This window comes from Gobius niger (genome assembly GCF_951799975.1).
Source record: "Gobius niger genome assembly, chromosome: 3".
NCBI classification, from domain to species: Eukaryota; Metazoa; Chordata; class Actinopteri; order Gobiiformes; family Gobiidae; genus Gobius; species Gobius niger.
Window position 1 is genome coordinate 6,208,357 of NC_136854.1, and position 17,153 is coordinate 6,225,509.

Below are 17,153 nucleotides of genomic sequence, written 5' to 3' on the forward strand. Positions count from 1 at the left end.
ACGTAACCTTCTCATTTCTCTGTGACGGTCGTGATTGGTTCGGCTCGGCCTTAGCCGCCAATAACAACTTGTCTACCGTGCGTGGCCAGACCCACCTTCTTTCGTGCAGAAAGAAGGTGGGTCTGGTTTATCAGGCTATCTGTCTGGGGGCAGGCGTTTGGGCACCAAATATAAACGTTAATATATTAGTACAAAACCTTGATGCGTTTTTATTTTCATGTAACCATCTTCGGATAAGATAGCCTAACATTATTTATCATATACCCTGAAAATGGGCTTTGTTTCAGTGTCTCTGAACACTCGTGAATGCTATTAGAGCTCACATCTTTTGGAATAATGTAGCCTGCAAGCTACAGAGAAAAACAAAACAAAATGAAAAAACAAAAACTATGCTCTATCATTGAGTCCGGTATTGTTTACAAAATTCAAATATATATATTTTATTACACTATGATCTGACGTCTTAGATAAAATGTCTTTTAAGATCAATCGTTCCCCCACTGTCCTGTATTTTCCTTTTCATTAAAACCCTTCCTCTATTAAATTTCCTACACATCATTAAGACATAATCCACCGTTTCTGGCACGTTACAAATGTAAATCTCACAGTTTCCGTAATTATTTTTTCCTATTAACGTTTTGTTAGTCCTGTATGTCATTCAGATTTTGATATCTTTACTCGTAAGAAAGTAACACAAAAAAGAGTCTCCTGTTTATATGAGGTCTAGAGTAGCATGGGCAGTCACAATATGGCCGCTAGAGCAGACCGTTTGCTCTTATAGATTACCATGGCAACGTCCTCACTCTAGCGCCCCTCTAGGTTAGTGGGCCCTCCCTGGTATCGCAACAGTATTAGCTTGACTGTACGCCGCCCCACACGCTGCACACGCAGAGAACTCTCTGAGATCAGACTGCACCATGGACGGCAGAGGATACGGTAAATATGCAATGTGTTCAGCATCTTGTCTGCTCTGTTATCAAAGAGTTGTATTTGTAAACCATCAAACCGTCCCTTTTCCACACTGCTGAACGCCACACCTACTGCAGGAACAAGCTAATGCGGCTCCGAGGCTAAGCTAGCTCAGTCGTGTGGGAACGTGTGTTTGTAAAACATCATCGCTCCTGATCTCATGGGCTATGGCGGAGTTTATCGTCTGCTGTTATAAATGTAGGATTATTGAGGCTTTCACAGTGTGTACAGTGGTAGCTACTGTGGCCAACAGAGCAGGGCCCATATCATATGCGTTCAACGTTAGCTCATTGTGTCCAAGGTAGGTGTTCGAACTGAATAGAATTAAGCTTTTTTTTTTTTTGTCTTATTAGAACACATGTCTTTCTTTCAACGCGGTACATTTAAATCTCATTTAGTAAGACACACATATTAAAACATTAAGCCAACACACGAATATTATGTACCATTTAGGACAGTAACTGCAGTGGGAATGAATGGTAACTAGCTTACAAGCTAACGTTATGTTTGTTGTCTATACGTTTGCTAAGTGCTAAGTGACATATACAGTCTATGGACATCACACACACACAATACGTTTGTTAAGTAATGATGTAGGGGTGTAACGATACGTTTTTTGACCGATACAATACGTATCGATTTGAGGCCACGATATAAAACGATATATATAATTTTTTTTTTGGACCGATACAATTCGAGCGATACAGTGGATTTTCGATACGATATTCCATACTTTTAACATTGGATTTTCAGCAAATTAAGCAATAATTATTACAAGTAACTGAACATAAATACAACAGAAGGCATTTGCACTGGATTTTATTTACAAATAATTCACTTAAGATTTGCTGATTGTTGAATCAAACAGTGGTTGTTACACTCACAAAAGTGCAATAAACAGCTAAGATAAAGAGCCGTATATATATTTTAGTTACAGCATAATCTTCAGTTTATTTTCAGTTAGAGCCAGTGCTGGTGGGATACCTTTAACCTTAAGACCTCTCTTCTTTTGGCTTTACATCTTCTTGAGTGAAGCCCCCAAATACAGCTTATACAGCCTTTCAGTGAGTGGGACAGGAAAAATGAAGGGCCGTTGTCACATGACAAGTTACCTAACAAAGTTACCTGGGTGTCACTGCATGATTTTGACCGTCACGTCTCACACACAGACACTGTAGTGTATATATTTTGGACTGAACGCAGAGCGCCTCATCCTCTCGCTAAAACTTCTGTCAACAACAATACCAACAAAATACAACACTAGCAGCGCATCGCCAGAGCCAAAAGCAACAACACCCAGCTATTGCCAGACTGCATTTGACTTTCCACCAGTTTCTCTCATAAAAATAGTTAGCGAGCGTCTCCTGTTCATCCAAAGCCTGAAATGCTACGACAGACTTCAGACTTTGAACCACACGGCCCAGGCCCGTGCAGGCTCGTTCATTTTACAATCATCACGTCTTGCAATGTAACATCTAAAAATCCTATAAGACAAAAGGATATCTTGCTGTGTTCACTCAGCTTTAGACCCGAAACAGAACTTTTTCTCTCACCTGGCTGCCTGCTGTGAGTAGCTTTTTGATGCTGCCGATGTGGAGGCTCTTGTAAACGCGTGATTGTCAGGCTGCCGTTAGATTTCCCTTGGCATTTATACAGTCTGATAATTATCATCTTTCTTGTAAAATTAAACGCTTCCTCGATTAACATGCACAACGTGCTTCTGTTATTGTTGCTCCTGACGTAACTCCCCTGCGGCCGCTGCAGGCGCTCGATGATGACGCAACGTCACCAAAAACGGGTTCAAAGTTGAATAAAGTAAAATTTAGCCCAATATTTTAAGCGAAAATAATGTAATTGTATTTTGATTTAATGCTTCTTTCCAATACATCGATACAAATCGATCAATTAAAAGCGATGAACATCGATGTGTGGCCAGGATCGATGCAAGCTAGCCGAGCGCCAATCGATGTAGCGGATCGAAGACATAACATATCGATATATCGATTAAATCGATGAATCGTTGCACCCCTAAAATGATGTAATTGCTCTACTTCCTCGTGGTCCAACGGAACTTTAGCGCAATTCACTATGGTGGGATTTAGCTGATTTTTACCTGTTGTAGAGCAAATATATATTACATTTGCACTGGATTATCATTAGTGTCTCGAAGGAAATTATAACGCAGCAGATATGATCAAGATGTGACCTTACGTGAATTTAACCAATTATTTATAGCCCTGGCATATCCCTAGTAGCGAAGTTTTGTAGGCATAGTTTTTGGAGTTGCTTGCTAAAACAAATCTGAAAATGGCTAAAGGTCTGCGACATTAATGCAATCCACTACACATGACGGCTTAAAATAGTATTTGGCACCTTCTACCAATGACTCTTCTTATAAGCTGTTATAAGATATAGCTGATTAAAACTTTACACTACATTGATTGCACCAATGTGTGTTGTCTTCTTTAGGTTTTTCAAACTGGGGAGGAGGTCCAGGCAGTAGAGGTAAGACTGGCAGTGGTACCTTTTAGTTGGAGAATTTAAAGCCATACTGACTTGATAAGCGGCTGTTCCTCCATTGGCTCCGAATGATCCGCACATCTGTGAACATTCCAGTTGTCTTTCTACAGGGACTCACGCTGATGCAGTGATCGCCAAGATTAATGAGCGTCTGGACATGCTGTCTCAGCTGGAGGGGGGGCGGAAGGCGGACAGGTGAGTTTAGTCCAAGCTGGAGCAGGTGTTTGTTGATGTCACCTGCCAGTACTCTTCAGACTGTCCATTCCACTTGACCCAGACAGAGGTCAGGTCTCTCGTGTGCTCTTATGGCTTTTTGAATAGCAGGATATTATTCGTGACATTTTCATAGTCTATATTTCTGTCCTTTTAGTTTGGTACACATCTTCCATGTGAACTAGCCTTGTATAGCGGCTGTAGTTCATGGATTGTGAATTGTACAAATTATCAAATGACGCCCCAACATTGATTCTACATCATGTTCTTGTTGGTTCTAAATGAACCTTTTCTTCTAGTCTTGATTTCCCAAGCATTTGACCAAAGCTGTAAGCGCCCTCAAACCCAGCCCCTGTCCCACACGTGTTTTTGTACACTATGATCACTGGATGGTGAAGAGCATTTGAGAGCATGGAGCAGAGCTGTCCTCCTGGCTCCTCTTCTCTTCTGTCTGACTGCTCTCCTCCTCCCACAGGTATGACCACTATGAGTCTATGGACTCGCGCACTTCCATGGCCTCCTCCCGAGATCTCTACAGATCTGGTAGCTATGGTTACGGGGATGGCAGGGGTGACAACATGCTGTTGGCTCACCACGGAGGCTCTGGCTATGGAGGGGGGATGGGAATGGGTTCAGGGGCAGGCTTTGATGACTACTCCTCATATGGAGTCGCTAAAATGCGACAGAACATGAGAGAGTCCTTCAGCGGGGGCCAGGGACCCTCCGGAGGATGGGCTTCAGCCGGCCACCGCAGCCCCCGGCGGGGCGGAAACGCAGGGGGCCGAGGAGCCGCAGGTGGCTTCAGCAGGGGCCACTCTCCAGGAGGTGGTAGAGGCAAGCTCCCATCCCTCCTGTCCAGTCGCATGTACCCTGAGAGCGGGGGCTTCCGCCAGGGCCCTCAACACTTCCCCGGGAGGCACTTTGGAGGGGGCCCACGGGCTGGCCGCCAGCGAGGCCGCAAGAGACCCCTCAACAAAGTAAGTACCTCCATAGAGTCAAAGCTCCTGACATAGTACCAACACAAAGCCCATATCGTCATAGGGCGGCAGCTCCGCATGCATGACTGCCAATCTATCTGAGCTGGCCCTCTAGAAGACTCCTACACTGTTCACCCAGGGCCAGCCCCAGTGCTGAAGCCCGTTATTGCACTCTAGTCTCCCCTATGACATCAGCATTCTGTTCTAAAGACATTTAAGTGCCTGTAGTCAGTGTGGTGACTTGAGGTGGTGGGTGCTGAAGGATGTTGTGTGCTGTAGCAGGTGAAGCCACAGAAAGAAAAGAAACAGAAGATGGCTGAGGGAGACGAGTCGGAGTCTAAAGTGGACAAACCCGAGTCCACAGAAGGGGACGGTGCTCCTGCGGCCTCAGGTACTGCCTCTCATAAGCACTGACCCACTTAGGGTTCCAGGTTGACAATATTTTCAATTTGGTTCACACAAAGAAACAATAATGGCCTAAAACAGGGGTCACGAATTAAATTTCACCAAGGTCCAAATAACAAAAAAATGTAACACAAAGGTCTGGTATCGTTTTTTGCTTTAAAAATAAGTTTTAACTCCTAATTAGGAGAATGCATATTGACTATTATACACCGTGCACATCACTGTCAAATGTTATGTGCACATAGTGCACATAACAATTTTCTTAGTGAGCCGTATTTCAGTCATTCTGAAAATCGTTCCTAAAAATGTAAAAAGTATCATGGAGCTAAAATGTAGGACTTTCTCTTTCTGTTCATCTGGGCTGTAGTTTACCGCTCTGCTGCAGTCAGAGGGAGAGCGAGAGGGCGCACGCGCAGCAGCTCATTTGAGTTGATTCACGGTCGGGTCCAAGGTTCAGGTTGAATAGATATATAATAGATAAATGGTAATAGCAGCAGGCATAATGTTTGTATGTGGAAGTTTTTGTCTTTAGACTGTTTTTATTTTTTTTATTTTTTAAAGTCTTACTTTTGTCCTGGTTCACCTGAATGAAAACCCCCAAATATCAGTGTGGAGCCCTACTAACTACTCCTGTCCCTTCTGTCATGGCCCCTTGCACTCACTCCGTGTCCTCTGGTCTCCAGAGCAACAAGACAAGAACGGACATGAAGAAGACTCCAAGGCTGCAGAGGTACGCAGGCTCTGGCTCCCACATGTTTACCCATGGGCACAACGATAATGCCCTCGGTGTATCCAGTTCAACTGAAACTAAATAATAATAATAATAATAATATTAAAATAAATGATCATTATTCCATTATTTGTACTGCCTTAAAACAAAATGGTCACAGTAATGCTGACAGCTGCTTTACTTTTGTAATGGACAAAAGTGAGTCCACATGGTTTGTTTAAGATTACAATAGTAATTGATAAGCACTCAGTATTCATGTTTGTTTGTAGCATGTGTAATCTTAAAGGGGAGTGTACAGTTTGATCATGAGATTATTGCGTAGAGTAAGTTTGTATACATGAGACCTAAGAAAAAATTACTGTCGTTTCACAATTAATTAAAATGACGATACTGTTACATGGGTAGCTATTTTGGTGGTGTGGTGAAGTCCGATTGAAAGAAGCAAGCATTAACCTTAGCACTAACCTTCTAAATGCATTTGTAATGGTGTGTCCTCTCCTCTCCAGGACACACCTGCCACTGAGGGTGCAGAGAAAGGTACTGCATGACTGATCTTTGTACATTAGCTCCAGGTTTTTCCCTGTTTGACTAAAGCCTGTCTCTCAGCTGAGCCAGAGTCCGGAGACGGTGAACAAGGGAAGAAGGCCCCTGCTAAGAAGCCTTCAACCCAGACCCAGCACCTACGCCAGAGGAAGCGGAGGGGCTTCGTGGACCGGTAATGACACTAGGGGTGCACATCTGAAGAGTGCACGCTCGGGCTCCATTGTCCCCGAATGGCCCACAGGTTAAATGAACCAAGCCACAGCCAATTAAGTCATCAGGAAGCACTGTTTATTTACATGGTGGGCCAAAGTACATGGTTGGGTATTATTCCGAATAGACTTTTTAGCTGGAAATTGTATAACCATGACAGCTTATACAAGACACCTTCTGCAGCTCTTCGTAACCAGGAAGAGCTTACTGACGGTGCTTGTTGAACAGGAAGAATAGCTAAGGGAGGTTTCAAATGTGCACTATGCAATTTTTTTATGTGCATTGTAGCTGAGCCACCGGGGCAGGTCCTATGCCGGCAGCAGATGTAAACAAGTCATGGAGGATTAGCTTCATTGTGAACTGGAGCTACAGCAGCTCTGGGACTTTTACAAAGACACACAGTGTTTCTGTTACCTACACACCCAGGATTAAAAGCAGCGACCAGAAACTAACCTAGCCTAGCCACTTGCTACCGGCACAAAATGTCCCATGTTCAATCGTACTTAAACACTGGGAGATTTCGCGTAGACCATGGGGATATAGTTAAAGATCCATAGGACATGGTAGTAGCAAAGAGGGCGACTAGTTTGTCCCAAACAGCAGGTATTTTTCAGGCAAAGGCTACTTCCAAGATGGCTACGAACACACTCTGAGCTGATGCGCGTCTGTCTTCAGTAAGCACAAACGTCACAGGCTTTCGGTGCGTTTTCGACGCCCGAAATGCGCGCGGTGTAGAAGCACCATGAAGGTGCTATGCTAACCACCCAAGCATCCGTTGAGTACACATAATAAAGAAGATGATGTAATTGGGCATTGTCTTGATAAATGAATTAAATGTTTGTTATTTTTAACAAATGGCGGCAATACTTAAAAGGTGCAGTTTAAACAGTGTTTTCTCAACCTAACGTGACTCGATTCGCTCTGGTTTGGCCCCATGGGACCGGTTTGGTGAAAGAAGGAGCATTCTGAAGAAATTCTCTCATATCTGTTCTCCCCATTCTGTGATTGTCAGGGTGATGTTCGCATGCTCTGTGTGCAAATACCGCTCTTTCTACAAGGACGACATGGAAAGTCACATTGACAGCCGCTTCCACAAAGACCACTTCAAGTTCCTGACCAGCCAGCTGTCCAAGCCCACCACGGACTTCCTGCAGGTATCCCAAAGCGACAAGGCGGGGAGGAGAAACTGATCCATTCCATGAATTTGTTGAATCAATAACAGTTGACTTGTGAAGTACATGGAGCATTACAAAAACCTGGTACAATACGTTGTAGTTGTAAAGACCATCTCCCATGACGTTGTAGTCTATGCACCTTCACAGACTTCACAAATTAGTACAGCTTTCAAATTACCTGCACTGTGCACCTTCGGCTCTTTTGCTCCGATAATGCTATTTAATTATCAACCTGATCTTGGGACATTTTGGTCCACGGTTTCATTATCCTGTTACAAAGGCCAGTGTGAACATCGCTTCAGCAGGTACTGGGAACACATGCGAGATGGAATAGAAGATTGTGAACGAGCGGAGAATGCGCTCCGATGACCTCCAAAATAAAAAAAGAGAAACTAAAATATCACTGTCACATCTGGCTTATCTACACTGCGGGCAGATTTGGAAATCCTCTTGGAAAATGTGGCCATATTGAACAAAGGTTCCCGCGGGGTCTCAGATTAGCTGAAAATGTAGGTTTAAGTCTTTAATTTGAAGTGTGTGTTGTTAATACCAGCTATTTTAATGAGTTACTTAAACTAATAATGCAAGAGTTTTCTTCTTGGTTTCTAATGAGGTGAGGGTCAGAGCTTGGTGTAGCGCTCGAAAACAGATGTTTTTAGAGCGGCTGACACATGGCCTTTACTCTTTTAACTTTCGGACTTTAAAATTGTAACTCCCTCAGTCGGGCGTGAGGGAATGGGTGTGCGTACCTGTGTGGTGGTGTTTGGTGATGCTCTGCAGCGACTCCTTTTGCGTTTCACCGGAGTGGTACCTGTCCACGATTGATTTAACTTGAGTGAACTAGATGCAGGTAGATTGGAATAATAAATGATTGTAATTGATCTTAAAAATCAAGGACCACACACACAAACATGTTCTAGCACTAAAAACATAAATCAATTGCTGCCCCAGTCTGAGCAGAGCAGCAGCAGCAGCAGCACTTGACATGGTTTTCTCAAATCCACGTCCATGCTGATGATTCCTATACTGTGCTGTTGTAGGAGTACCTGCAGAACAAGCTGAGGAAGACGGAGTACCGCGTGGGCCAGATGGAGAACCACTCCGCGGCCATCTGCCAACTCTACAAGGACCAGGACCTCACCCGAGGTCAGGCCTTCTGGCGGGGCTACACAGTTTTATCCCGAATTGGGATGTACACTACTGCTCAAAAGTTTGGCGTCACCCAGGCCGGTTCTACAGCTTCATAATAATCAATGACCCTTTAACAACATTAGCTCCCACCCTGTACACCCTCTTACAACCTCTGCTCACCTATGTAGGTATTCCATTAAAAATCCCCCATTTCCAGCTAGAATAGGCATTCACATTAACAATGTCTAGACTGTATTTCTGATTCATTTAATGTTATTAAAAAAAAAAATTGTGCTTTGCTTTAAAAAATAACCCCAAACTTTTGAGCGGTAGTGTACCGTTTTCTTTTGAACAAATATTGCTAGTCTAAATTAATATTGTTGTTTTTTACAAACATGTCCTATTATTTTGAAATATTAAGGATCCTGTCCATGTTGAAAGTGTGCATCACAATGTTATTTCCATTTCCCATTTCTTGTTGGAAAAATCACAAACCCTTTCCCCCAAACCGTTCCGTGTTAGTGGTAACTCCGAGGGTTCACGTACGAGCCCTTGTTCTAAGTGTTGTAGAGCGGTGGTTTGTCTGTAAACAGATTGTCTCGCATGTATCTGTATTCAGAACTGGGTCTGGAGCACTTCATGAAGAAGGTGGAGGCGGCGCACTGTTCGGCCTGTGATCTGTTCATTCCCATGCAGCCGCACCTCATCCAGAGCCACATCAAGTCCCCCGACCACAGCTACAACCGCAAGGTACTTGCAGGACTTTACTGTCCCAGTAGGAAAATCTGAGAAATCAAGGCCTTAGAAGGAGCTCAGGGCCACAGAGAACGGTCATGTTTTAAAGACCCACTTTTTATCTCAGCTTTTAAACTAAGACCTAGTTAATCCAATCTTTTTATACGTTTTAATAATATGTAATTATTCTTACTTACTTTGTTTCTGTGCTGTAGGTCATGATGGAGCAGTCAAAGAGAGCTGGTCTGTCGATTGCCCGCAGCATCCTGAACCACAAACTTATCAGCAAAAAGCTGGAGAGCTACCTGAAGGTTCGTTTTCTTTCTTACACTCAGTATATGAGGATTTTCTTATCGACTCTCGCATTAACTCTGCCAATGTGGGAGCGTCCGAGTCCCTAACGAATCACTGAAGTATCAGACTAAGAACGGGATGATACAGGTGCTCGTCATATGATTAGAATATCATGAACAAGTTGATTTTAAATTCAGTAATTCCATTCTAAAAGTGAAACTTGTATAATGTATACATTTGTTCCACACAGACCAATATATTTCAAGTGTTTCTTTTATTTTTATATTTATTGCTGAAAACTACTGAAAATCAGAAAATTCAATATCTCAGAAGATGACTTAGTTGGGGCTCCTTTTGCCTGAGTTACTGTTGCAATGCGGCGTGTCATGGAGTTGATCAGTCTGCAGCATAGACATATTATTAATAGACTGTCATTCCTCACTCCTCTCCGTTTGCCACAATGACCGTGTTCGAGGGGGAAGCATGGCAGATTTACAGACTCCTTCTACCCTGCAGTGACGGAGCATGTCCCTAAAAATGGCATAAGGGCGGGATCTTCACTGTAGACTCGGCCCTCGCGGGGCACGTAGTTTAGTCGTAACCGCGCCATTAGCTCTAATGCTAACAGCCTGTCAATTAAAGTCCGGCCCTCATTAGTATACAAGATTTCTAGAAAAGAATCTTACGAAAACCAACCTGGTTTCTTATTCTTATTGTATTTCTAATTGTACCTTACCCAGCGTTATCACAGGAGGAATATCTAGCTGTAGAAACCTTACAAAAATTAGAAACCAGGCTTTAAAGTTATTTTTAATGTGTGTAAAGTATAATGATTTCCAATGGGAGACTAGCGGCTGTATGGAGGTACTACAGCAATGGCGGACCAGTGGCGGCCCCTAGTGTCGTCGTCACAAAGCAGAGGAGTCAGCGGCCATTGGTCTGTGGCAAAGCTCAGGTGTAATGAGAGCCCAGGTTGCTCTGATAGTGGCCTTCAGCTCTTCTGCATTGTTGGGTCTGGCGTATCGCATCTTTCTCTTCACAATACCCCCTAGATTTACTATGGGGTTATGGTCAGGCGAGTTTGCTGGCCAATCAAGAACAGGGATGTCATGGTCCTTAAACCAGGTTCTGGTAGCTTTGGCCCTGTGTGCAGGTGCCAAGTCCTGTTGGAAAGGGAAATCTGAATCTCCATAAAGTTGGTCAGCAGCAGAAAGCAGGAAGCATGAAGCGCTCTAAAAATTCCTGGTAGACGAGACACCTCAAACCATCACTGACTGTGGAAACTTCACACTGGACTTCATGCAACGTGGATTCTGTGCCTCTCCGCTCTTCCTCCAGACTCTGGGACCTTCATTTCCAAAGGAAATGCAAAATATACTTTCATCAGAGAACAGAACTTTGGACCACTCAGCAGCAGTCCAGTCCTGTTTGTCTTTAGTCCAGGCGAGATGCTGATGCTGTCTCTCATTTAAGAGGGGCTCGACACAAGGAATGCGACAGCTGAAAACCATGTCTTCATACGTGTGTGTGTGTGTGGTGGTTATTGAAGCCCTGACTCCAGCTGCAGTCCACTCTTTGTCAATCTCCGCCACATTTTTGAATGGGATTTATTTCACAATCCTCTCCAGGGGGCGGTTATTCCTTTTGCTTGTAGGGGTGGACGATGTGATAAAATTAGAATATGACAATTTTTTTATTATAAACCCCTCTCTTTCGATTCAAATTTTTTTTATAGTAACAAAAATAACTTAAAGGATCTGTATCATGCTATTTTAGCCATTCCAAAGTAAAGTATCGGCATTTATATGATATATTGTACCTCTACCACTATGGAGCACTCATTTTTGTGATAAATATAAGTGTTTTCTGGTGGTATTTTTCAAACCTGGAAGACACAACGCTTCGATTCAGTTAACTCCGCCCCCTCTCTGTTTATACGACTTTACCATAATATATAAATAAACAGCAATAAGTGAAGTTACTTCACGATGCAGTTATAAGGAGTTGACATCTGCAACACAGCTTCATAAATGGCTAACACACATGCTAATACGCTAACACACAAGCTAACACACGTTTGGATTGACTCACCGCTCTGGTCCATCGCTGTTTACAAAGTCGCCGAATCCCGGAGAGAAAAAAGAAAGGTTGAATAAAGTTCTCGTAGCCAAACGCGCTTCTTTTTCTCTGTGACATTATCATTAGGTAAGAAAAAAGAACCGGTGTGTCCAGAATAGGTGACAACGAGCTCCATCTTCACAGCTGCAGCGCAAACATGACATCTGTTCAGATGCTCAGGGGAGGCGTTTGTTTTGGTCCCAGCTGCACCTCGGGCACATCCATTTTTTTTTCATTTTTTTTTTTCATTATTTCTTTCGTACAACAGAAATAATGAAAAGGCTGTTTTACAAATTAAAATCAGTCCGTAAGCATAGAATTAAGACATTACATTACAGACGTCGAGCACTTCCGTTCCGCTGTGACGACACAACTGAACACTCAGTCGTTCACCAGGAGAGGGAGGAGCAGCTGCTCAGAGAGCAGGATTCAGGAGGATTACTGAGAACTGCGTGAATGAAGCCAAAAACCACTCTGTGGTGTTTTTGATAAAGAAATAGCATAACAACATGGCTAAAAGCTCCAAAAAGTCGATTTTGCATGATATAGGACCTTTAAATTACACACTGAAGAAAACAAGATTGAATGAATACACTAATTTATTCTACTTTGTGCTAATCAGCACAGCAAAAATAGACAACTAACTATACATTAAAAAACACAATAAAAATCTTGAAAATAAAAGTACAATAGTAACAAGTTATAAGTTTGGTCAAGTTAAAGGGACTATACAGAGTTTAAAAATGTTAAAATTCTGTATTTTCCTCCCCCTACATGTTCCAGGCATGTCCTAATGTGTAGAATGACCTCAGACCTGTTCACCACAACTGCCTCTAAAATCCTGCACTGTCACTCAGAAAGGTGTTCATTCGGTCCGAAGTGCCGTCATGCATGAGCTTAATATAGAAGGTGCAGTTACACATAAGAGCTGAGGTGGCAGTAGGGAGTATAAAATAGCGAACATCTAACCCCTTTAATGTCTGTTGCTTTTCTGTTGCGCTGTCTGACCTTTCACAATAAGAGTCTCACTAAAGAGCTAACATACAGTGACTTTTATTGTGTAAAAGGCAAACCGGAAGCAGTTCGTTACTATAAGTTATTACTTTGATTCACCAAAGTTGGACAAGTCTTATTTTCAAAGATATGCACATTCGATCTACGCAGATCTCTCTTATGACGTCAAGCCGCTGTGATGTGATGCTCTGCCGCTGTCTGACCTTTCACAATAAGAGTCTCACTAAAGAGCTAACATACAGTGACTTTTATTGTGTAAAAGGCAAACCGGAAGCAGTTCGTTACTATAAGTTATTACTTTGATTCACCAAAGTTGGACAAGTCTTATTTTCAAAGACATGCACATTCGATCTACGCAGAGCAGCGGCTTTACGGGGGAAAGACACTGACATAAATACAGCTGAAATAGAGACAGAACGCTGGGTTTAAAGCTCTAGATTGAGGAGTCTGGTCGTGTATGTCACTGTAGAGGAGCGACTCGCTGCTAAACACTCGCATTAGTGTCTGTTATTGCGTAGCAGAAAGTTTGTGACTTGGGTTTGCTTCACTGACCGTGAAAAGAGTAAACTGTGCAGAACTGCTTAAAACCATGATCAAACGATCTCACAAAAAATGACAGATCATCAGATCTGGAGATCGTAAGACGGTCTAATATCGTCATATCGCCCAGCCCTATTTGCTTGTACACTTTTTTCTACCACATCTTTTCCTTCCCTTCGCCTCTCTATTAATGTGCTTGGACACAGAGCTCTGTGGACAACCAGCCTCTTTAGCAAAGACCTTTTGTGTCATGCCCTCCCTTGTACAAGATGTCAGTCAACTGTCTGTCAAGTCAGCAGTCTTCCCCATGATTGTGTAGCCTACAGAACTACTGAGAGACCATTTAAAGGCCTTTGCAGGTGTTTAGAGTCAATGATCTGATTAGAGTGTGGCACCAGATGTCTTCAATATTGAACCTTTTCACAATATAAAAACAAACACTTGAAATATATCGGTCTGTGTGGAATGAATGTATACATTATAAAAGTTTCACTTTTTGAGTGGAATTACTGACAAAAATCCACTTTTTCATGATATTCTAATTATATGACGAGACTCTGTATGTTATTATAACATGTGGAGTGTGTTCTGTAATATGGAGCCCATAGTGAGAGGGTCTGTGAGTCAGAGGGTTCAAAAACTAAATCCAATTCCTGAGCAGAACTCTGCTAAATTTGTGTCCCAGCCACGTATATCCTAACTGAAATAAGAATGGTCTAAACCCCTGCCGAGAGGCTTCATGATCATTGTCCAACAAACTTGGGTCCCACAGGTGTGTCGGTGAAGATGTGAAATACCCACCGGGGACGTCATACTTGATAAATGCTAAAGCACACATCTGGTAGTTGAATCATGTAACGGATAAGGCTAAGATAAGGTTAACAACTGATAACCTTTGGTCCACATGATATGGTATTGATCCTGATCTTCATCCTGTAACAAAGTCCTCATTCTTGTACACAAACAAGTCCTCCATTTTGTTTTAAAATGACCTCTTTTGTTCTGTAGGGTGAAAACCCATTCTTTGATAACCCCGATGAGCAGGAGCCCGAAGACTCGATGGCCATGGACGTGTCTGGGGCAGAGGCGACCGGGGAGCAGACAGACAGCCAGCCTCTGGAGGGCCTCCTGCCCTCTGAGGTCCTGGAAGGAGAACCAGAGGGAGACTCCCTGGCGACCCAAGGGGAAGCTGCTGAGGAGTCCACTGCTGAGGAGGCCACAGAGGCAGCCCCGGCCCAAGAGGAGGAGAACATGGAAGGGCCTGAAGGCGCTGAGCTACCTCCTGAGGAAGAGGGCTTCGAGCTGGGAGACGAAGAGGAAAGCTCCTATGTGGTCCAGGATGAGTTCACAGAGGGTCTGGACCTGGGGGAGGGCACTGCAGAGGCAGAATAACGCCCTCTGCTGGACACTACACACAGCCCGCCAATCGCCCTGTCTTTGTCAAATGTTTTTTTAACAGTAGTCCAAACATCTAAGATTCAATAGCCTGCCCAGTGAGACTCATCTTTGCACACCTTAATACCAATTCCAATATGCAGTTGTGTGTACGTTGGGGACCAGACAAGTAACTTGGATAGATTTATAGCATTGCAGGCCAGACTGGTCCAGTCTAAATCCTTCTAAGTTTTGTATGTTTCTCTTTATTCCCTGGAATAGAACTTGTAAAACCTTCATATGCCTGCGCTTGATACCAGGAATAATTCCATTTGTCTTTTCTTTGTGCCTTTTAGTTGGTGCTGTGTATGTGTTGCAACGTAAACATGAAGATCTTGTAGGTCATTTTCATTCTGAAATAAACGTTTGTGGAAAAAATAATGTGATTGTGATTAAAGATGCATGCATAATGTCAGTCTACTACTTGCGACGGTGGCACAGAGTAGACTGGGTCGTCTTGTGATCGGGAGGTCGGTGGTTCGAATCTTGCAGGTGCACACTGTTGAAACCTTGGGCAAGACACTTCATCCACCTTGCCTCCATTGTTTGCGTCTGGTGTGGGAATGGGTGAGCGGTTCCTAGATTTAAATCGCTTTGAGCGCCTTTCTACCCGTTCGAGGCACTATGTAAATTACCATTTATTTATTTATTTACCGTTATGTTTAAAAAGTAGAATTATTAGGGCAAGTCTCAGCTAAGGGTTTGGGACCATGGAGGTCACCAGATCATATGGGAGGCATCGTTTATGTTGTCTGAATGGAAACATGCCCTGTGAATCCGTCTCGCCACAGTGTGCAATGACGTTGGGGTTAAAAAGCAGCTGGAAAACAAAGATTGAAGAGTGTGCAGAGAGGCGACATGTCCTAAACTCCCAAGCCAGTTTAAGACTTTGAGCCTACAACGATGAATGGGATCAGGAACCTGGAGCAATAATTTGAGGATTTCGGAACCAGTCCTTCTCCTCTCTCCATCCCATCTGTCCTTTCTCCATCCCATCTCTCCTCTCTCAATCCCATCTGTCCTTTCTCCATCCCATCTCTCCTCTCTCAATCCCATCTGTCCTTTCTCCATCCCATCTCTCCTCTCTCCTTCCCTTCTCTCCTCTTCAGCCCCTCTTCCCTCTCCTCAAACCCTTCTCTCCTCTCTGCGTGCTGTCCCTGGAGCCTCCACTGGGGGCGCAGTTCTGTTGCGTGCTGCAGTGGGGCGATTACGTGACTCGTGCGTCAGTGCGTCAGGGCCAGTCGGGACTGTGTGTCCTGGATCTGTCTGAGGGACGCGTCTACGGGACGTTTGAGTGCTGTCAGCCGACTGTACAGGTACATATGCCTCTGTTCGCTCGGGGTCGGCCTCTGTGGGTGTAACGGGAGAGCAGCGGGCCCGGGCGGCTCTCACACGGCTGCCCGTCTGCGGGAGTGAGCGACAGGCTGACCCGGCGCGCTGTCACTGCTGGGGTCGGTAAAGTGGAGCATGAGCTGCCCGCAGGCCGTGCACCGGTGCGGGGGGGCGTTAGCGGCTCTGATACCGGTGACATTGGCTGTTACTGCTCAGAAATGGTCCTTTTGTGGCCCGCCGCTAATTGCCGTACTCTTGTTCAGTGTAGCTGGCAGGAGCTGTCACTGTGCGTGTTAGCATGGTGTTAGCATGCTGTTAGCTGGAGCGATAGCTGGTGTTGTGCTAAGCTGCTAGCCGGATGTTTATTTGTAGCACAGCCCATATTCATGACGCACACTACGCTCTCTCTGCTGCGTAGTTCATGCGTAGTTCGTGCCTAGTGGCGCAGAAGCTCAGAGAAATATTACGTACGTGATATTCTCAAAGACAGTTAGAGCTCTGGTGCTCATGAATGTGACACACGGGCCGTTTCTCTATTTCCACAACGCATACTCCGTACTTAGGAACTTGAGGGAACAAACATGCGGGCGCAGACCTATGGGCGAGGAAAGCCGTTCTCTTTGGTCCTCATGGCGGGGAGCGGACAGTGCTGCAATACCACCCACTGTCAGCCAGGGGCGAACTCCAAAGACACTTTGGAAACGGATTCCAATGGAGTCTTTGCCTCCTCCCCCCTCCTAGCACTGCTTAGAGGCCTGCCTCCAAAGAGTTTATTTGGAGGCAGTGATTGATACAACCCTATCAATCAGTGCA

The 17,153-nt window shown here is 44.2% G+C and overlaps 2 protein-coding genes and 1 long non-coding RNA gene across 6 annotated transcripts in view; 2 read left to right on the top strand and 1 right to left on the bottom strand.

Moving 5' to 3' along the window:
- LOC306961413 overlaps nt 1–17,153 on the bottom strand; it is a 148,724-nt gene that overhangs the window by 55,025 nt on the left and 76,546 nt on the right. The gene's annotated exons all lie outside the window — the stretch shown is intronic.
- On the top strand, nt 814–15,378 carry akap8l (A kinase (PRKA) anchor protein 8-like). The gene is made up of 13 exons (XM_079552889.1): nt 814–936; nt 3,439–3,474; nt 3,600–3,684; nt 4,178–4,679; nt 4,959–5,070; nt 5,768–5,814; nt 6,321–6,351; nt 6,421–6,529; nt 7,580–7,721; nt 8,783–8,888; nt 9,493–9,623; nt 9,824–9,919; nt 14,583–15,378. The coding sequence occupies exons 1-13, from the start codon at nt 918–920 to the stop codon at nt 14,964–14,966; spliced, it is 1,800 nt and encodes a 599-aa protein (XP_079409015.1). The 5' UTR covers nt 814–917; the 3' UTR covers nt 14,967–15,378.
- The window catches only part of LOC306961346 (bromodomain-containing protein 4-like), a 461,990-nt gene continuing 461,049 nt past the window's right edge, over nt 16,213–17,153 (top strand). For all 4 annotated transcript variants that reach the window (XR_013792757.1, XM_079554046.1, XM_079554045.1 and 1 more), the window contains exon 1: nt 16,213–16,324. The gene's annotated coding sequence lies outside the window, so the exon portion shown is untranslated. The remainder of the gene's footprint in view (nt 16,325–17,153) is intronic.